General features: G+C 40.4%; 1 protein-coding gene across 2 annotated transcripts; it reads left to right on the top strand.

Annotated features, from left to right (window-relative positions):
• Positions 1-3933: 3933 nt before the first annotated feature.
• Positions 3934-21813, top strand: mmp14a (matrix metallopeptidase 14a (membrane-inserted)). 2 transcript variants are annotated; one of them, XR_004021345.1, is made up of 11 exons: positions 3934-4341; positions 16125-16273; positions 16480-16602; positions 16802-17109; positions 17257-17418; positions 17858-17994; positions 18220-18358; positions 18477-18627; positions 19556-19671; positions 19902-20254; positions 20513-21812. XR_004021345.1 is itself a non-coding variant. In XM_030753277.1 (10 exons), exons 1-10 carry the CDS (start codon positions 4258-4260, stop codon positions 20198-20200), a joined length of 1668 nt encoding a protein of 555 aa, XP_030609137.1. In that variant the 5' UTR covers positions 3934-4257; the 3' UTR covers positions 20201-21813. The 2 variants fall into 2 exon arrangements, 1 of the variants encoding a protein (XP_030609137.1); XM_030753277.1 differs by having other exon boundaries at positions 19902-21813.

The raw sequence follows: 21813 nt of genomic DNA, 5'->3' as shown, positions 1-21813 counted from the left end.
TTTTAGATGTGTCCCTGATCCAACACACCTGAATCAAATGGCTGAATTACCTCCCCAGTATGCAGTCAAGTTCTCCAGAGTCCTGCTAATGACTTCTATATTTGACTCAGGTGTGTTGAAACAGAGACACATCTAAAACCTGCAGGACACTGGACCATGAGGCCTGGATTTGAGAACCACTGACCTACTGCAAGCATGTAGCATGAAGGGAAGATACGTGACATGTGTCACACTGTGGTCAGCAGTGATCCCTCTTCATGAACTTTACTGAACTCTGACTCCTGCAGAGATGTAACCTTCCTTGATGCAATGTCTAATTGCCACATAAAGACTTAAAGCGTCACAATGATCTCAACACCATGAAAATTTTGAGGGGAGAGTGTGAGGGCAAGAAGTTTGTCATGGAAGAAAATAAGCCATCCACTGAAATAATATTTTCTTTCATTATAATGTTCAGATGGTTCAAATATGTTATTTTCTTTAGTATCACAGAACAAGCTTTGCTCCGATGAAAGAAAGTACTAGAAAAACAGTTTTTATAAAGATCAGTGTCAATATAAAATTATTCCAAATATATTTTAATTCCATTTTAATTAACCTATATAGAGATGTTGAACTTATCATGACAGTATTACGATAAAGAAATATTTGGTCAGCAGTGATGATCTGAAGATGATTTTATTCCTTCTTTGTTCACAGTGTCATTCACATCAATCTGTGGCAGAAGTAATGCTTAATTTCATTTTGATGTAATTAATAATAAGGGTTAATTTATTACACCTGCGTTGGTTTTATTTTGGATCCAAGGTAGAAAACTGTTTAGCAAAATAAAATTTTGCTAACAGTGGCAGCTAGCATGCTGCCTCTGTAGCCCAACTTCTGATGAGCAGAATTTTTTTTAATTTACTCTGAGTATCCTCATAATTTTATCTGAATCTGTGTGACAAAACCTTTGTTGATCCAGCTTCCAGATCCACAGGGTGTCATCCTGATAAAAACTGGATGATCAATTCTAAAAAAGCTCTTGCAGACTCTGTTGCAAAATATTTAAAAGAACATCAGACACAGTACCAAAGATAACACATTTGTTTTCAGTTATTATACTCGTGTCAGCCAGTGTGCTTGAAAACTTTTCCCTGATAAATGTGGTTCAGTTCCTCGGTTAGCAGAGACTCTGAGACAGGGCGTTTGTTAATGGCTGCTGCTTTGACAATGAGCTGTTTAGCCTCTTCTTTTCTCCCTCTGCTTAACAGCCACGTGGCAGACTCTGGAATAAACCTGGTAGAAAAACGACACCTCAAATTATCCGTCACTTTTATCTTTAAAAAAACAGTCAATAAAAAGAGTGAAATACACAACATGTGTAGATAATGAGGAATGTGAGTGGAACTCAATTAGTGTTGCTTCCTCAGACTTTGCTTCACCACAATACTTCATTTTCAAAGCTGTTACCTTTGTTCAGAGTTCTCATATTATACACTGAGCACTTGATATGTTATTATTAGGGCCTTGCCCCCCCAAAGCAGTCAACAGCAAAGCTAATAATATTCTTGAACAGTCAGAACAGACAAGTAATATGGAAATCTAAAAAGGACATGCTCAAAGTTAGAATGTGATAGAAATTCATAATAAGCAATTTACACATGTTTTTCCATCACACCAATCATAACCACAAACAAATACAAATGTCTGTCTCTCTGTGTTAGCCCTGGTGACCTGTACAGGGTGTACTTCGCCTCTTGCCCTGTGACAACTGGGAAAGGCTCCAGCGACCCTGAACAGGATAAGCGGAAGAGAATGGATGGATGGATGGATGATGATTTATCAGGTTGAGGTCAGGACTCTCTGCAGGCCAGTCAAGTTCTTCCACACCAAACTCACTCATCCATGTCTTTATGGTCCTTGTTTTATGCACTGGTCCGCAGTCATGTTGGAACAGGAAGGGGCCATCCCTAAACTGCTCCCACAAAGTTGGGAATATGAAATTGTCCAAAATGTCTTGATGTGCTGATGCATTAAGCATCACTGGAACTAAGGGGCCGAGCCCAGCTCCTGAAAAATAATGACTGGAGCTTGTAAAGCTGAGAGGCCAGCAGCCTTTTCTGGTTAAACCTCCGGTCTCTGACGGGGACTGATGGGAGATCAGCTGCTACAGACGCTGCCAGTAGCTCTGCTTTCACAGCTCTGAGATCAGTTAGGAGAAGCGCTCTGTGCAGAACCAGAGCTAGTGTTAGCAAATAGACAACCTTTTGTGATTTACCATTGTAACAGATGGGTTTCCTCTTACTGACCACATCTACATGTGTGATGTAGAGAAGATGGAGTGCAGTGTGGAGAAGTTCTTAAGCAGGTGAGTTGAACAGGTGCAGGCTCAGCCAGCTTTTTTTTTTTTTCCAGAGATGTGTGATCCTCACAGCACAGCCTCTACAAACACGTAGTTTATAGAACATGAGGCATTACTGCAGATTAAACAGAGGATGAAATGTTTGCAATAAGCTCAGCCTTAAACATCTTCAGCAGTAATGCTGATCCATATAACACTGATGGGAATCATTATTTTTAGTTTTAGTAATTTATGTCAATTGTGCCAAAAATACAGTTTTCTGTGTAGTGAGTGGTTCTCAAAGATCCTCCATTATTGTCCATCGTCAGCTAGTAGTAAAGAATCTTTGGCAATGTAGAAGATGTTCATTTAAATATACAAGTAATAATATTTTACAGTTCTTCAGCCACGAATGAGTGCAGAAAGGTGAAGATGTCCATATAGAGTGTAACAGGCTGCAGGAGGCTGTCAGCAAAAAACAGTGTGTTTTCATGTGGTCAATTTTGTGTTGTTAAAAAGTGGAAGAAGATAAGCAAATGTATATACCTTAAGTTAGTTTACTGGATATTAATGTAGCCAATTACTAGGCTTAAAATAATTCAATAAAATGCAGGGTTTGCTGAGCCTTTGTTGGAATTTTTTTCTGTTTCTTAAAAATGTTACTTTCAGATACTGTTTTTAGGCCTGACACTTCTTCCTTTGTCCTCCACTTGTCCAGTTTCCTCATTTTTTTTAAGAAGGCACTGGACACCATGATGCAATGTCTAATTGCCACATAAAGACTTAAAGTGTCAGAATGGTTACAACACCATGAAAATTTTGAGGGGAGAGTGTGAGGGCAAGAAGTTTGTCATGGAAGAAAATAAGCCATCCAATGAAATAACATTTTATTTCATTATAATGTTCAGATGGTTCAAATATGTTATTTTCTTTAGTTATGACAGAACAAGCTCCGATGAAACCAAGTACTAGAAGAGTGGCCATCCTCCCGTTACACCACAAGAGGGAGTATCCGTTAAAATGAACGAGTCCAGCAGGGGTAAATAGGCCAGGGCACTCTGTAATGCACTGCGCCTAGCATAAGTCTGGAGAATGTGTGCAAAACGTGTAACGATACACTATATCTGCATATGTGCAGGTAAGAATACTACACAGTAAAGGCGGACTCACAAAACCAAGCTGGTTTTAATCTATTTTAATTCAAGTGTGCAACAGGTGACACATGCGCATCTAAGCAGGTTATGCACATAAAAACCAGAAACGTGGCCTGATGTCAGAATCACCCTTAAAACCAGTCTAACAATAAAGGGAGCAGAACAGTAACAGCTGACTCCGGGGATGTTGTGATACAGTGTGTGTTCTCAGCTGGTGGCTCATTATTCTGCTTTCTATTGCGTCAATTCATGTTTCTGCCTCAAACTTGCGCAAAAAACGTATAAATGAGTATTTTCAGTTATGATACTTTTACTTTGGCATTCAGTCACTTAAAGTTTTTTATACTACCAGTAATTGATTAATGATGCCCCCCACCCCCTCTTCTGGAGGAGGACCTTGAAGAAAACAAGGCCGCCCCCTCTTCCCCACTCTCTCGCTCTCTCCACGTCCGCACACGCTTCAGGCAGTCCTGGTGAGAGAAAGGGGAGCCAGACTGCGGGGCTTTAGTTTGCAGCATCTCTTTCTCTTTTCAGCGTTTTGCTCTTTGATTTTTTTTAGCTCGGCTCTGACTCTACTGCGGTCGTTTCTGTGCGTAAAAGTTACTCGCTGCGCTCTAGGTGTCCACGCGGATAGGACAAAGTTTTTGTGCCACGTTTTACATCGTGGGGTAGCTTCGGTCGATTTTGTTTTGGATTTTTTTTTTTTCTTCCCCCCTTCGGGACGGATTTGTGCAGAGTGTCAGTTCCGTGAAGTCTCTCGGGTAGTCTGCAGATACCAGAATGATACTCCGGGTCCTCACCTTGGCCTGCGGTCTCTACTGCTTTGGTCTTACCTCCGTTACTGCAGACGTATTAGCAGCCGAGGTAAGTGAAATGGAAAATGAGATGCATTTACTCCAAGCAGTGCGCATTTATACACACATGAATTTCTGTATGTGCAATACAAGATGCAGTGTGCCTTCATTTCCAGATGTTTTTCCCACCTTTGTGAAACACTGGACGCATTTGATCACTATTAAAAAGAGCTGAGGTTTCTATCTGGTTGATTTAAGGATGTATTAACACTAACTGTATAGTAATCTATTACTATGACATTCCAATGACCTTTACTCTGTATGAGTTTCTAAATTTTAATAGGTTTTTTCCCATTTAAAGCTGCCACACTTCATGTTTATTTTCTCCTGTTCAAACAGCGTGAGCATTTTTCCAAGAACTTCCCAACCTTTGTTTTTCCATCCAGGGGGAAAAAAACATGAGTCAAAAGTTTTCAGAAGTAAGTGGAGGAGAGCCATCGATGTAGGGGCTGTGTACAGCTGAGCTGCTTTGTTCTGAGAAAAAAAAAGGGGGGGGGGGGGGGGCTGTGGTGGTAATAAGGGGGAGGGGGTTAATGGTTTTCATCTGCCTGTGTAGACTGCACAGACAGCACGGGCAGGAAGCTGATGAGGCTGGACATGATACACGGACAACATATAGCAGGCCTCAGGTGTCCGGATGTGACACACGCAAAATAGGGGTACAACTTTCTTCTGAAGAACATATTCTGTCATCAGATCTCCAAAATGATTAAGTTCAAGCACCGCAGGTGGTTGCGGTCTGAGCCCATTTCTGCACATCATGCCTAAAAGTTCCAGTTTACCATAACGTCATTGGTCAAAAGTACATTTATGTGACCATTTATGGTGCAGATTCAGTTCTGGGTGACACTCATGCTGCGAGAAGCTGCAGACTACAATCTGTTCCTCTGTAACAGAGAGGATGCAGATTTTATGTGAGTTTGAGTCACTCCAATTGTGCAAGAGAAGTAATTTCAATTTACAGGTATGTTTTGCAGCTCAGTGTGGACACAGGATGCACGAAGGAGGACCTTAGTCACTGACCACAAGTCGCAGGCTTGTGAGTCAAGCCAGACAAGGTGGATAATTCAAAGTCAGACAGTTTATAAGACGCCGCAGGCTGCTGTCCCGCGGCGAACGCACCGCCACAGTGATGAATGTCTGTAAACAAAGTGAGAAAACACGGCTGTTTACTGCAGCGTTGCCTCCAGCAGCTCAGGCAAAATGTCTCTAACACCACGGTAGCAATGCATCAGTTTACTGAGATAGCAACAGTAACACTCAGTGCAAAATTAAACACGATCAGATGAATTGCGGATGCCAAATCTGGTGACAGAGGCTGTGTACACAGTTTTCTCCTCAGTGAAGTCACCCTTGTGGTGCTGTCAGACACAACAGTCAGCCCTGATGGAGAAGAAGGATAAGTTTAATTATGGCCTCAGGATTACTTCACCTAAGAGCTGCATATGAAACCTGTGATCAAACAGGAGACTCATCCGTGTGGAGAAAGTAGAATAAACTGCTGCTGGGAAGATATGGGATGCAAAGACAAAATAACAACTGTGGAAAAACCGGAGAAGCAAAGACAAAATAACAAGTGAGTGACATCAGTGTTTAACTGAAGTGGCTGAAGCTCCTTTTTGGGGGGGGGTTGGGAGGCTCAAGAAGCATAACTCAGACTGAGTTTACAGGAATTTTGTGGTTTATCAGTGTTGCTCAACATGTTGACGTCCCTATCTGACTTCTCTCTGAGAAACTGATCCCACTTTATCCGAGCTGAGTGAAACGAGAAGCCCCGCTAAGAGAGAAATCAGATTTTCCCTAGTCTCTCAAAATGAAACAGCTTTTTCTGAAGTGCTTCTTTTTCCTCCAGCATCTGTTTTCATTCACCTTTTTTTTGCCTTCTCTATAGATTCTTGACTTAAGTAAAATGCTTAGTTAGACCACGTGAGCAAAGGAAGTGGGCAGCAATGAAAACAACAGACTCTAAAACAGGATCTCTCCATTCTTGACTAAAAATGAAAAAAAAAAATCTGGAGATTTCCTGTTGCCATCTGGAGACACATGTCTTATGATCCCAGCGGCGGGTTATACAGATCTGGTCAAAACACATCTGGGTTCAATTCCCTTTATCTTGACTGGAGTTGCTGTTGATGTAGCATCAAAGGAAAGCCCTTGCTCGAGGTTTGCTGCGTGCTGCTCTGACAGGTGGCAGCTGTCACCTAAGAGATGTCAAAATAATCAGCTGGATCAGGCTTAATGAGAAACTGATGGACTTCAAGAGGGAGCTGAGGCCTATCTTTGCTGACCGACTAAGAAAATGGTCCACCAGGAGAGGACATCAAAGAGAAACAGTTAGCTGTGATGCTAATGGGTGCCATTTTTAGCCTAAAATAGATGCAGTTTAAAACTGCGTTCTTACTGCTTTTAGTCTCAGGTGCTCAGCTGATTGAAGGCCAGATGTGCTGAGACAGAATCTAGCTTCGACAACGATTTTCCGTGGGTTTTGGCACACATGCTAAAAACGGTCCATTTTACATCAAATTAAAGGCTGTTTAGTTCATTAAATATATCCTTTCCTTTTAATTTCATAGAGTAACATTTGTCAACTCTAAATAAATTATAACTATAGCTTCTTTGTTTCAGAGGGATTACTAAGAAAGAAGATGTAATGCAAATAAAACCATACAAAAGCAAATGCACAAAAGTTTTATTTAAAAGTACCAATTAAGCTAAACAGATCCTTAGAAAGTAAAATAAAGCAGCCAAACATATCCTCTCAACACAGCTGTTCTTACCATTAATAGCAGATCAGTAACAGCAGGTGTTTGTGAAGTTTTGTAGAATGGAAAGTCGATGCAGTAGATCAAGGCTGTACCTGCTTGAGCCGGCATCTCCAAGTAATAATACTTCCCAGTGTACACTATCTGGACACATGGGCCACCTACATATTACACCTACAGGAGCTGCTTGGCCATGCCATGAAGCTCCCGGTGCACAATTTTTGTGCTGATATTAATGCCAGAGGATGTTTGAAGCTCTTTTACGCACCATGCGCCTCAGCACCAGCTCTGTGACTTTATGTGGTCTGACACTTCATGGCTGAGTTACTGTGGTTCACAGTTCCACTTTACAGAAATCCCACTTACAGGTGATTGTGGAATATCAAGGAGGGAAGGAACTTTACAAGCTGACTTGTTGCAATGGTGGTGTCCTGTTACAGCACCACGTTTGAATTTAGTGGCAGTGGTGCTGAAAACTGCTGAATTCAAAGATTGAGAAACTATGTGGCTCAATACTTTTGTACTTATAGTGTAATTCTTAACTACAGTTGTCACATGCACTAAAATAGAATAAGTAGAAGTATAATATGTTCCCTCTTAAATGAGAAAAAGGAAATAGAGAACTTTAGTAAAGTTTTGCTGTAGGTCAGGAGTGTGTAGAGACAATCCAGTAGCTATTCCTCTAAAGCTGTCAGGCATCAGTATAATAATGTTTCACCATAACCAAAACCTCCGGTGAGTGCGTTTTATGACCTGTTTGACCAGGAAGACACATGAAAGCAGACAAAATATTGCACGGCGCTGGTTGTGAGTGTTAACTGGGTCAGAGACGCCAAGAAATGAAGCAATGAGAGGGTTCAGCCACTCATGAGCAGAACTCTCGGTTTTTTCCGTTGGCATGCAGCGAGAGGAACAACTGACTCAGTCCCTCAACTTTAAATTCAGCCATCCTCCTAACTCCTCTCTCTCTCTCTGCCTCTGCTCACTTTCTCTCCCTAATGTCTTTACCTTTCCCTCTTTAATGTAAGTAACTCTGCACTTTAGATCATCTTCTGGTGCCCTCGATGCTCTGGTCTGTCCGTTTTCTTCCCCCACCACTGCTGCTGAGATTTTAAAGACAGGAAAATTCAGCCTTCATCTAATTTATCAATAAAAGTGGCTGCAGCATTCCAGGGGACAGAGTTTAGAGTTTTAGCAGCAGTGAAATAGACAAAAAGGACTTTAGCATTGTTTGAGACAATATAGCACTACTGTGCATAGATGGTTAAATATGCATGTGACACTCACACCATTCCCCTTATTATTGCTATTGCCTAGTTCCTTTATTGCAAAAAAAAAAAAAAAAAATCCCCACATGATGCTTATTCTAACATAATCACAGTCTTCCTTCCTGTGAACATGTCTTCATCATTTTGCTTTTGACCACAAGAACTATAAATGCTCCTGGAATTTTTTTAATCTTTTTTTATCTAGTGTATGACCACTGCAGGAACTTGTGGTTGCGCATGCACGCAGTCTCATGAGAGTGTCAGCAAGAGTGTCTGACAAGCACCCACATGGCCTATGATTGGCAACTATGTTAAGATATAATGTAGATGTTGTGTTGATAAATGGAAAAGTTCCTCTTGTGAGTAATGGTGTTTCTATTAGAGAAAGCAGGCCAAAAAGTAGAAACAAGCGCCTTTGATTTCCAGTGTCTGAACGTGGTTAATTAACCTAGTCAGTGTGCTGCTGTGTCTACGTGGGGAATTTACAAAGATTGTTTTTTGAAAAAAAAATCTGTTGATTGTTAGACTTCAGAAAGGTGCAAAAAGGATACAAGAAGAAGATCTGTGACCAACAAAAAGCAGAGATGCCGCAGTGACCAGGTAGTATCAAAAGAGTCATATGCAGAAAAATAAGAGCATGTTGTCGCGGCACAGATGTTTTCAGTGGCATGAGTTACTGTGACAGCTCGCCCAGTGCAAAGGACATCATATAAGTCCATCTCTATGGGCTGTGTCCCAGCAAAATAAACCTACGTGCTTTTAAGTTCAAAACTGTGAGATTCAATGTTTCTAAAGATCATGAAAGGAAGCTTGATGAATCATCTCCTTTGAGAAGATGACGCCAGGATAGCTCCATCATCAAAACCAGGGGTTTTTCCTAGTTCAAAATGGGTCAAGGCAATGAGTCTGAAATACCTTGCATAAGAGAAGTCTGTGCATTTCCCTGGTATTTCTGGCCATTCGATGAACAAAAGTGTATTTTGTGACTTGAGGAAATGAAGCCTGATTTAAAAAAAACGATCAAAGCTAAAACCTCTTTAGTTGGTGCCAAAACTGTTTATAGAAAGCAGGGAGATTAGAGTGCGAGGAGACGGGGCTGCCTGAGTGCAAAAGGTGACTCCCAGTCTCCAGAAGCCTGGCAGAAGAAGAATATTCCAGCATGGGAATGATCCAAAACACACTTCCAACATCACACAAGAGTTTCTAAAGACTTTCTAATTTACAGTGCAAGTTAGAACTTCAGCTGATTATTTTAATTATGTCTTTAATCTGTAGATTGTTGAAATTACAGGATATCGTTAAACTCTGCCAAGGCCAATGTCCAATCTGACATTTTTAAACAAAATTATCCAGATTCACACAAAAATGTTGTAGTTTGTTCCTACTTCACAAAGTTTCATGAAATTCAACAGACGCCACCAATCATTACCCCAGCAAACATTTGGATGCTAAAGAACCATCAGCTGGCGGCCTTTTCTTGACATGTAGTCATGGTTGAAAATGAATGTTGAACCAGCTTCACAGACGTTACCATGATGTTGGCTCCACTTCTTAAACGTCACATGGTTGTCTTTATTAGACTTTCTAGCAGGAGAAAGTTTGTGTTGAAGAACTGTTTTCGACTTGGTTTATCAATTTGAATAAAATGAAATAAACAAAATTTAAAAAGAAACAGACACCTCAGTGTTGACTCAAACTCATACCGTCACATTTTGCAGTCTACCACTTACCTCACTAACTGAATTATACCAGCAAATTAATTTAGGCGTTCAAAATCATAAGAGTTGTTTATTTTATTCAACAGGCTCTGGTAATAGCCTACTTGTCTGTGTACATGTACAAATTATATTAGTTGTCATTGTTTTAAAAATGAAAAAGACAACCGTGTTTAACCGTGTTTTTTGGGATACCTCGGGCTCTCAGTCTCGCTTTAGTGGCCAAAAATGGTGAAAAATGTCATGTCAGTGCTGCCAGACCCCAAAGTGAAATGTTTTTCTCTTGTGTCTAAGCCCAGCTGATATATACATGGGATAGAAGAAAAGCAAAAACAGCACAGAAGCTGGAACAATTGAATTTTAAGCAGTTTGGTTGAAAAAAACATAGACATGTATGATTAATCAATCATGCAAATGCTATATACAACAGTAAAGGGGCAGAATGGATACACATTGCACAGCTTTACCATCGCTTCCACCTACTTTACATCAGTTGTGTTTCTGTGTATTATATGCTCAGACCACACGTCACTGCAAGGACTCAAAGGTCTGTTTACCAAACCAGCAGCGAGCCTTTGACCACACATGGCTGTGTAGCCAGCTAATTGGCTACCCACAGGCCAACAATACCAGCCATGTACAAGTCTTAATAAATAGAAGCTTTGATGGTGGCTGCAAGGGAGTTCCACAGAGGAGAGGTGCATGTTGGGATACCTGGCGCTACAACCGGAGGTGGTGGTGATGTGTGGAGTAGTTTGGGACTAGAGGAGAGAAGTGGAGGTCCTCACAGTGTGGGAGACACTTTCATGCAGTGGACCGGGGTGTGTTTTTATAGAAGCAGACGCTTCACCACACTGGAGCCACAGGGCACACTAGTCGTATTTACTGGAGAGGCAGAGAAAGTAAATTTGGTTGGTTAGTGTTAGAGAGTCAGAGGATAAAATACATTTACTAGACGCTTAAATAATCCGACTGAATATGCAAAGATAGGGAGAAGGGGGCTAGGTTGCCTCTCTGCGGGTTGACATAAGTGAACCTTGTTCTCTGGCCTCTCTGCCCACCACATGACTAACAGTAGCTGTGTGTGCACAGGCTGTGGACGGCCCAGTTGATGCCCAGTTGCTCCTTTTCCATCCATGCTTTGCCCTTCACTTGCTGGAGGCAGGCTTGAAGAGAAAACCAGAACATATGGTGGAACAAGAGAGATATCTGAGGTTTAGATGACGCTAACGAAGGAATTTGGGGTAATTCCACTGGCTTAATTTGTGGTGGGGATGAAAATGTGTTTTAACTCTGTGTGTGCACATACATAATTGGAAACACACTCTTAAAGATGCATTTAACTCAAACAAGGGAATCAGGTCAACACCACCTTTCATGTTGGTTCATTAAAATCTATTTAAAATAGCTCCAGACTGCATTTTACTCTCAAAAAATACATTCAGCTTACCATTATCAGTGATAGTTAAGGAGCTGTATTAGCCATTTAGCCTTTTGGCACACTAGTATCACTTTGTTTAGTTGCTCCTTTAACAACTTTCCATTATGTTTAGTGACAACTTTCAAAGATTTACCCATAGTTTAAGCAAATAATTTACAACTTTTTATTAACAATTTTAGCTAGCCATTCTATTTATTCATTCTTATAAGCTAACAATTTTGTTTCTGTCATTGTATTTTAGCTAACAACTTCAGTTTATCTTTAGTTAAAAATGTACTTTTTATTCATAATGTTCCTTATGTTGATTAGAAATTTTATTTACGTAACCATACTGCTTGTTAACTATTTTAAATGTAAATTGATACTTGACCAGTTGTAACAATTTAGCCACGCTGTTAGTAAGCTGTTTCAACCACCTCGTTTTTCAGTTTTGACCTTTTCAGTCTATTGAATCTACTGAATTCATTAATGCATATATTTAGAGTGTCTATTTATAATGCTTAGTCAAACATGATTGAAACCCTGACATCTTTTCCCTGGCCATAACTGGTTATGGTCTATGACGGCACAAGCTGAACTGTAGGTGGACGGATGTTGACACGTAGAACAGACGTCTACTCATCTTTTCTTAGAAATTGAGAAGCACCAGATTACTGCTATAAAAGGATTAAGTGGGTCTGTCTTTGGTCTTTAAAACAAAACAAAAAAACAAAAAAAAGAACCAATCTGGTTAGCACATGGTTGTGAACAGATGTTCACCTTTAGCTTACCTGGTTAAGCAGGTAACCTATGTATCGAGGGTTACTGCAGCAACCTGGGTTTAGATCTGTTTTCTCTGTACACTTCCCTATTAAAATAAAGGCTAAAAAAGGCCAAAAATAAACCATACTTTTAGGACTTTTACATTTATTTGAATCAAAATTCTCCTTCATTTGTTGCTTGGTAAAGTTAGCACACCAGACTGTTAACACTGTCTCTCTGTCCCTCATCATAAACCTAGAGATGCAGGTACTTGAGTGTGAAGTCAGTTGAAAAATGGGTCTGAAGGTGTGTTGAGTTTCAGTCACCACTGAACTGAATGTTTTTCTTATTTCATTTTATTTTGATCGATGAAGAGCTCATAGAACAATTCTTGAACACTAACAAGGACGCCAAGGCGGTGCTCGAGAAGTACCCCCAACCAACATCAAGGTTGCACCTCTGATGATGGCTCAGCTTTTATTTAGGAACTAGTTTTCAACCAGGACTAGACACAGTGGAGAAAAGGCTGCTTTGACATTTTATTCATAATGTTCATTATGCTGATTAGCAAATTTTATTTAACCATTCTGTTTGTTAACAATTTTAAATGTACACTGATACTTGACCAGTTTCAACACTCTCCATATTATTGGCTAACTATTTAGCCATACTGTTAGCCAGCTATTTCAACCATTTCTTTTTCCTATTTTGACCTGTTCTATCTATTGAATCTACTAAATTTATTAATGCATATATTTAGAGTGTCTATTTGTAATGCTTAGTCAAACATGATTGAAATCCTGACATCATTTCCCTGGTCAAAACTAGTTATGGTCTATGCCAAAATAACCGAACTGGAGGCAAATGGATGTTGACGTGTTTCCACGTAGAACAGACGTCTACTCAGAGGATTTCTGAGAATGTGAGAAGCACAGATCAGATTATATTATTAGAATGATTAAATGTATCTGTCTTTGTTTTACTAATATGGTTAGTGCATGGTTGGTAACAGATCTTCTCCATAATACACAGACTAGTATTAGAAGATCCTGTTTTTTTTTTGTTTGTTTTTTGTTTTTTTAACTTAAGCAACACTTTGCTGCTTTAGCTAGGGTTTAGATCTACCCCAGACCATGTGTGTCAGTCCCTCCTACCTATAAACCTTGTCAAAATAAAGGCAAATTAAATTATTTTTTTTTTTAATCTGTATTTTTCCATATTTATTGAGCCAATCTGTGCAAGTACCCCTGGCCACTACAACAGTACCCCCTGAGGAAACCTACTTATACCAGTGGTTGGAACTCACTGGCTTAGTATAAACAATTGGGTAATCAGCTACTTACTATCAACTAGTACCTACAGTGTTAGCTCTTTGACTGTCACATTAAAGGTAGTCACTCCCAACGCCTGTAAGACCAAGTGTTTAATTTTTCTGATTTTGTGATTATTAAGTGAAACAAGATATACAATTAATTTGTTACCTGTAAAGCAAGACTGTGTACTTTTGGAGGGTAAAAAGAGAGAAATAGCCTCAGGCTGGCCTTTAGCGCTCTGTTTATAGTCTATATGCATAGCTTATTATCTCCTGGCAGGTAAGAGTGCCATCAAATGTCTCATTTGACTCTTCTCAATAACCGCTATTCCCCACATTGTCAAACTACTCTCATGGTCCAGTTTTTGACCACCAACAGCATGCAGTGGAAAGAAAAGGCCTTTTATGTGTAAAGATAAACAGTGGTGGTTTCAGTTGGCAGACAGTGAGGAGGAGGAGGAGGACAGTGGCAGGGGGATCCTAAAGTTAAGCTTTGAGGATCCCAAATGTTGCTGAATTTTTTATTTATTTTTTTTTCCAGCCTCATGACAGCTGTATTTGGCTGCGATTGTCTAGACAGAGTTCTGGGTCATTGTGACAAAAATGACATCAGTGTTTTATTTGGCTTTCAGTTCCTCTCTCATGCCTCCTTATGACCCCACAACAAAGTTTCCCGTAACAAGTCCAGTATAACTCAAGGGGACATTTGAGGATTTGATGTTAACTTTAAAGAAACCATAAATGGGGTAATGTCACAGTCACATGAAGAAAAGACAATAAATCTGGCTCATTGGTTACCTCAATATGTGTTGGCTGCTGTAGCAGGAGGTTAACAAGTCAGCATGGCACACAAAAGCCCACTTATATACACACTTACACACCCATTATTTCCCATACAATATGTGTTATACAGCTGAGCTAAGAGAAGCAGGTCCAAACAAGCTCTGAAAGTAGACAGACACCCACAGGCTCATAGGAGAGGCCAGTCCCATCTTTTCTGTTGACTAAGATGTTTTTTGATGTTTTCAGGTGGTTTTACTGTTGTTTTTGGCCTGTCTCACTAACTCAGAGAGAAAGTAAAACAGAAAGATTTCAACACCAATTATATGTCCAACAAAAAATAAAAGCCTCCTATAGTAATAATATTATTTTAGCAAATAAATTAATTTTTTTACAAGCTCAAAGTTTTCCGTTTTGTGAGCATGTGAGCTTAAACTAGCACAGTCAGCGCTTACTCTACACTCGTGAGTAAGTCGATTTTTAAGGTGTGCATGTGTCTGGAGTGTGATTTGTCAGCTCTATAAAAGATAAAAATACTGCAGACATAAAAGTTGTTTTGGTGTTTTTGATGCAGCGTGCCCACATTCATTCTATAGAAGTATCTTAATGGGGCTAATTGTTTATTTTACTATTTATGTTTATTATTTTATCCAAAACATATGAAAAAATGCATTTCTGTGAATCAAAAATCATAAAGTAAATTACCATTTAAGGCATCAGTCAGATGGGTCTAGAGACTGGTCGTCAACCCCTTGACAACATGTGGTCACTGGGGTATTCCCTGACTGGTTGGTGAATAGTTGCTGGATGTCCCAAAAAAAGCTGCGGCACTGAAATCGTTTTGCAATTGCTTTGGCCACTAGCAGACTGCCATAGTTGCCAGTAGGTTGTATGGAAGATGCTGAGTTGTCTGCAAACACTCACCAACTACTCTCTGACCAGTATTTAAAGACAAACTGGAACCAGAGACTGTTTGCCTTTGAAGTAAAAATTGGTCTTTACCACTGAAACCAACACGTTTTACTTTAAAGGCAAGTAATCTCTGTTTCCAGGTCGTGTTGCACTCTTTACAGTTTCACAACCATTTAGCAAGTAGTGTGCAAGTGTTTGCAGACAAGTCAGTGTCTTCCATGCAAACCATGGACAACTGTGGCAATTTACTAATGACCAAACCAATCGCAATGAGGTTTTCAGTGCAGCACTGTAAATCTCTTTGTGACCAGTTTCACCCAACGAGAGCAACCAACCTCCAGCAACCACTCGCCAACCAGTCAGGGAATACACATTTTTCCCTAGCAACTGGTAGTTACCAGGGGGTAGACTTGCATGACTGGGGCCTGAAAAGTCTGCTAATTAGTGACCAAACTACCCAGACTGATAAATCATATTTAGCTTTAAACAGCACGCCAGACAGCAGTAAGATGAGAAAACAAAATCCTTGGGAACTCATGCGTTGTACTGCCTGATCTCACACATAATATAAATTAAATATCACACATGTGTGGCGGTTCTTTCTGTCGCTGACATGGATATGTCTCACTTAAACTGCTAAGAGCATCACTATAAATGAATTTTCCACAACTGAATATGTCCAAGATAGTTCCTCTTTTCAGTGATAGGGCAAACTGCATCAAGGTGCGTGTAAACTGATCATCATCATCACCATGTCTGTCTCAGGTGGAAGTATCAACATTTAGCTTCCAGTGAAAAGAATGATTTGCCAGCACACAAGCAAAGGTCTTCATCACCAAGTCTTTCTTTCTTTCTTCATCAGGCTTGGCTGCAGCAGTATGGCTACCTGCCTCCAGGTGATGTCAGAGCCCAGGCCATCCGCTCACCAGACACCATTAGAAAAGCAATATCCGCCATGCAGAAGTTTTATGGATTGACCGTCACCGGCTCCGTAGACGCCAACACATTAGTGTGAGTCCTGATTCATATTAAAGATAACAGCTTGGTTACAAATTATAATGGGCGAATAGTGGCTCTCCATATTTGCACATTTTTAGATTTAAGGCCTGCGTGCGAAGCTAAAACAGCCACTAGTGAAGACCTACTAGTAATGCATCCTTCAGAGCAGTCTGCATATTTTCTGGTGTAAAACAAAAGTGTTACTTTTGTGTCTCCAGAGCGATGAAACGACCGCGATGTGGCGTTCCCGACAAGTTTGGACCAGTGCTGAAGAGCAACCTGAGGAGAAAGAGATACGCTGTGCAGGGTCTGAAATGGGAAAAGTCTGAAGTGACTTTCAGGTCAGAATACGGCTACACTCTTCAGTGGTTTGGTTTTGTAGTTTCACATGGGAATCTGATTTATCTTGGAAATATTTATTGACTTTAGGGTTGCAGCTCGACATTTTCTATGTTTAAGTCAGAAAATATAATGATTAATGCACTTCACTTTAATTAAGTCTGTTAATTTAAGTCTATTCGTCTCCTTCTATTATTCCAGCATAGAGAACTACACCCCAAAAGTGGGCCAACGTGGCACATTTGACGCCATCCGAAAGGCCTTCAAGGTGTGGGAGAATGTCATCCCGCTCACCTTCAGAGAGATCCCCTTCAGTCAGATCAGTGGCAAACCTGACAAGTACGCAGACATCATGCTGTCCTTTGCAGAGGGATTCCATGGCGACAGCACACCGTTTGACGGCGAGGGTGGCTTCCTAGCTCATGCTTATTTCCCCGGTGCAGGCATCGGCGGCGACACGCACTTTGACCTTGCCGAACCTTGGACCACCGGGACGGCCGATCAGGAAGGTAAGAGAAAGAAGAGGAGTGGGTGAAAGGTTAAAAAGAGGAGAAGACAAACTTCATGTATTGCAGATGGTTTGTAATCATGCAAATTTTAGTTTCAGGATGTGTCGACTTTGATTTTTCTGTAACATTCTGTTCTTCTCTTTGAAGGCAATGATGTTTTCCTGGTCGCTGTCCACGAGCTTGGTCATGCTTTAGGTCTGGAGCACTCCAACGACCCCTCCGCCATCATGGCCCCCTTCTATCAGTGGTTTGACACTGAAAACTTCCAGCTCCCCGATGATGACCGCAGAGGAATCCAGGCAATTTATGGTGCGTTGGTTCACTTGAGGACACAGAAATGTATTTTTTGAGTCTAATATTTTAGTGAAACTTACTGCAGTGCAATATAAGTACATGTGGACAAAACTCTACTTTTTTGTGGTTGTTGGGTCTTTTTTTTTTGTTTGTTTGTTTTTTTACCATGAAAGCCAATCAGTGCCATGGACTGTACATAAACGGTGGACGTAGCTACTGTGAAGTCACCTATCAGGATTGTGGACAAGTGTTTTAAAGTCTCGAGTTTGTCAACATGGCTGTAACCAGCTAGGCTTTTAGAAGCAAAAGTGACTGTATTTGGCCGAGAGGCTGGAGTGCAATTTGCAAACTTTGCAAACTCACAATCAAGATGATCTAAGCATGATTAAAAATAGCTTTAGTTGTATTCCTGCAAGTTTAGCATGTTTCACTTCTGTCTCTGATTTGATCACAGGCTCAAAATCTGGGGCGCCTCCTCCTCCTCGTCCCACTAAACCTTCCAACCCCGACAAGCCGGATTATGGCCCAGACATCTGTGATGGACAGTTTGACACCATCGCTGTCCTCAGAGGGGAAAAGTTTGTCTTTAAGGTACAGAAGATGGCTTCTCTTCTCTGTGCTTTGTTAACAGCAAACATTCTGATTGGAGTGCTCTATTTCACTAACATAAGCCTGCAGATGAAAGTATATGAGCCCGGGCTAGTTCTGAAAAGTCAGGATTTTTAATAAGAAATATTATGAATCTTGACTACAGCGGGTGGAAGGTTTAATTATTAATGATTTATGCATCAATCTGTTTCCCGTGTATCTTTATAGGACAATTGGTTTTGGCGTATGCGCAACAACAAGGTGCTGCCTGGCTACCCGATGCCCATTAGTCACTTCTGGAGGGGCCTGCCATCAAACATCAATGCTGCTTACGAGAGGAGTGATGGAAAATTTGTCTTCTTCAAGGGTAGGTCCCATCTGGAGACCAGATTTATGATGGCTGCATCGCTTCAGCTGTTGCATGTGTTGGTTCTCTCTGATCGCGTCTGTTTTCAATCTGGGGTCTTTTCATCTTTTATCATCAGGTAACAGGTACTGGGTTTTTAGTGAGTCAACTATGGAAAAGGACTCTCCAAAGAGCCTGAAAGACCTGGGATCTGGCCTGCCCGAAGATAAGATCGACGCTGCTCTTTTCTACACGCCAACAGGACAGACGTACTTCTTCAAAGGCACTCAGTGAGTTCTCCTTTTTTATTTTCATTTGTTTTATTTGTTACTACTCTCATCTAAAAAAAAGAAAGTATTTGTTAAATTGAGCTTGGCGGGCTTATCTGTGAACTTGTTGAAAATGTTATCCCATAATTCAGCCCTGTGAGTCACACTCTTTCCTTCCTAACATAAACACAATTACAAATTGGCATGAGAATTGATTTTACCCCAGCAGTAGCATTTCTTGTCTTGTTTTTTTTTTTTTTTAGATAACAGCATAGAGTAAATATGTGAGGGATGGCATGCGTCAAGGGTCCGAGGCATCTTAAACTGCAAGCCCACATTCCAGACCTTACATTGCACCTTACAAGATAAAATACAAATATTTTACAAATGAAAGGAAAAACCACCACAAAGTGTCTTAGTAACATGTTGGGCCGCCATGTTCCATGTAAACAACTTGACCGGAGCGTAGCGTTGACCTCCAAGTCGCTGAACTGGATCGCAGTTCTTTCCAAAGATGCTCCCTCATTTGGTGGGGAGCACTGTTTTACACGTCAGTCCAAATTCTTCCACGCGTTTAATTGGGTTGAGCTCAAGACGTTAATATGTGATTCACATCGCTGTCATACTCTTGCTCAAACAAGTCAGTAATCATTCATGCCTCGTGGATGGGGTTTTTGTAGTCCTGAAAAAAGCCACGTGTTTCATCATGGCCTCGAGGGTCTTCCCTTCTCCATCTCAAAGCCATATTGTAAAAACGTTTCCCACTTATAAAGAGATGGAGCAATCCTTTAATGCCTCATATAGCAATACTGCCTATAATGGGACTTAGAGCAGAAAAATAAAAAAGATAAAGCACTTGCTCTGCATCTGTTATTAGAACTACTAATCTAAAGCAGCTTCTTCCAGGAAGTCCGTTCTTTCTTATCTTTAATGATTGTGACATTTGCAGATATTACCGCTACAACGAGAAGACTCGCACAGTGGAGAAAGATTATCCCAAACCCATCAGCAAGTGGAGCGGTGCACCAGATAACATCAAAGCAACCATCATGAGTGAAGATGGATGTAAGTTTTTTTATTTGCTGCTATTTTTTATGTCACGTCCACGCTTTAGAAAATGGTAGCTGGCATTTTTGAAAAATTAATAATCGCGGAATTAGTTTGAGAATAAAAATGATTCGATTGCAGCTCCGTTGTTGACACTTGGAGCATCACTATGTCCAAAAACAGCTCCTTTGTTGTCTTATGAAAGCTCTGTAATCTCAAAAAACTGATTTGTGATCCTGTTTCCACAGCTTACACTTATTTCTACAAAGCCAACAAGTACTGGAAGTTTAACAACCAGTACATGAAGGTGGAGTCCGGCTACCCCAAGTCCGTGCTCAGAGACTGGATGGGCTGCGAGAACGAGGAGCCCAAGAAGGGTCGTAAAGAGTCGGATTCAGAGAGCTGGGCCAATCCCCTGGCCGTGGTCATCCCCGTCCTCCTTCTGGTGCTGGTTGTGATCACCCTGGGAGCGCTTTTGTTCTTCAGAAAGTACGGCACGCCCCGGCGCCTCCTCTACTGCAAGAGATCCCTGCTGGACAAGGTGTAGACAGAGCAGCAGGTAACCGACAGACTGCCGCAGAGGGACAGAAAGAGACGGAACGAGGGCCGAGCGAAGATGGAAACTGAGAGGAGGAAGAAGAAGAAGAGAGCAGCTGGAGAAAAACCTGAAGACATGAGAGACAGAAGGGGGATGATTTTTTTTAAGTTTTTTGGGTGGTTTGTAAGTGCCACAAAAGGGGGGAAAAAACAATAAAGGCCCTTGAAACTGAAATCAGGAAAATGTATATTTGTATGTTACTATTTACATGTACTGTTCTGTGTTGAGAGGTTAAGAAAATACCCACAGTCTCACATAGAGGAGGGAGATATACAAAGACTCATCCTCAGCTTCCCTCCCACCTCTCCCCTCTGTCCCCCATCTCGTCCCATCCTTTCCTTTAACTGGACGACTCCACCTGAACTGCTGTCTGATTCGTTTCCAATTCTGAAAACTGTGTTTCTGTTTGACTTTTACCAAGAAACTCATCATCTCTGTTAACAGTGTTGGCACTTAAATACATTTGCTGTCATTTTTATTAGGATTTTTTGGGGAGATTTAGAGTTTCAACATGACTTTTCCCTCTTAAATCAGTATTTTGCTTTTCTTTTATTACCAATATCAAAGCCTCAGAAGTATGACCTCAGTACATGATGATTATGATGCGTCTACAGCATCCAAGATTTCAATATTCTCTCCTCATTTTAGACAGTTTTAGTAAGACAACGTGAAGTATTGCTTCTGTTTACAACATTTACAATTGAAGATCTTTGTATTCATCTTTAATGGAAAAATTTGTGTTTTGGGGAGTTAGTGTTTTTTCAAAGAAAGGTACTTAAATAGGCCTGGTGCAGTCAGTACTTGGGTGTCACATCCTAACAGGACTCTCTCCTTGTTACTGTTAGATGGATGTAATGGCACTCTGTATAAAAGCACATTTCCTGTGCACAGTGTTAGTATTGGCTGATGCAGACTTAAACCTTCTGACGTTACATGAGGTCTAAAAACGAAATGTGGTACACGAGCACAAATCTTCTTTTTTTTTTACATTCAAACTTGCAAACCAAGCTCAGTGCAAGCAGTCAGATGGTAAAGATTATGTTTTTAAATGTGATGCTTTATCTCATAAATGACAGGTTTTTCTCGAAGACTTCAGTACATTAATGTTAAATACGAGCAGAGCTGCAACAACACAGTGCAATTTTTAATTATGATTGTTTTTATGGAAAATTGTTGTTATTATAAGTATGATTATTGTTATTATTGTTCTCTAGGAAAAGTTTTAATACTTTTAGTTTTGTTGTTTTGTTTTGTGCATTGTCATTTGGAGTCCTGCTGGACAGAGGCATAACATGACAATGATGGAAATCAATCCGAGTTTACATCCAGAGTGAGGAGAATTAGATCAGATCAGGGGGGTGAATGTGATAACAAGGATTTTTTTTTTTTTTTTTTAAATTTGTGATACCCAAAATGACCCAGATGTTGGCATAAGCAACTCTATTTATTGATGCAAATGGTGCTAGATGATTTTTTTTTTTTTTTAACCAGTCAAATCTAAAGGTAAATTGATTTAATTCATAACAATGATAATGGTAATTATATTTATAATGATGATTTTT

The sequence above is a fragment of the Archocentrus centrarchus genome, chromosome 18 (genome assembly GCF_007364275.1).
Source record: "Archocentrus centrarchus isolate MPI-CPG fArcCen1 chromosome 18, fArcCen1, whole genome shotgun sequence".
Lineage (NCBI taxonomy): Eukaryota > Metazoa > Chordata > Actinopteri > Cichliformes > Cichlidae > Archocentrus > Archocentrus centrarchus.
This window is presented reverse-complemented; position numbering and strand designations above follow the sequence as displayed.

Coding starts and splice junctions, on each gene's coding strand:
- mmp14a (XM_030753277.1), top strand. CDS start 4,258: ATGATACTCCGGGTCCTCACCTTGGCCTGCGGTCTCTACTGCTTTGGT. Junction 16,274..16,479: donor GTAGACGCCAACACATTAGT/GTGAGTCCTGAT, acceptor TTGTGTCTCCAG/AGCGATGAAACGACCGCGAT. Junction 16,603..16,801: donor AAGTCTGAAGTGACTTTCAG/GTCAGAATACGG, acceptor CTATTATTCCAG/CATAGAGAACTACACCCCAA.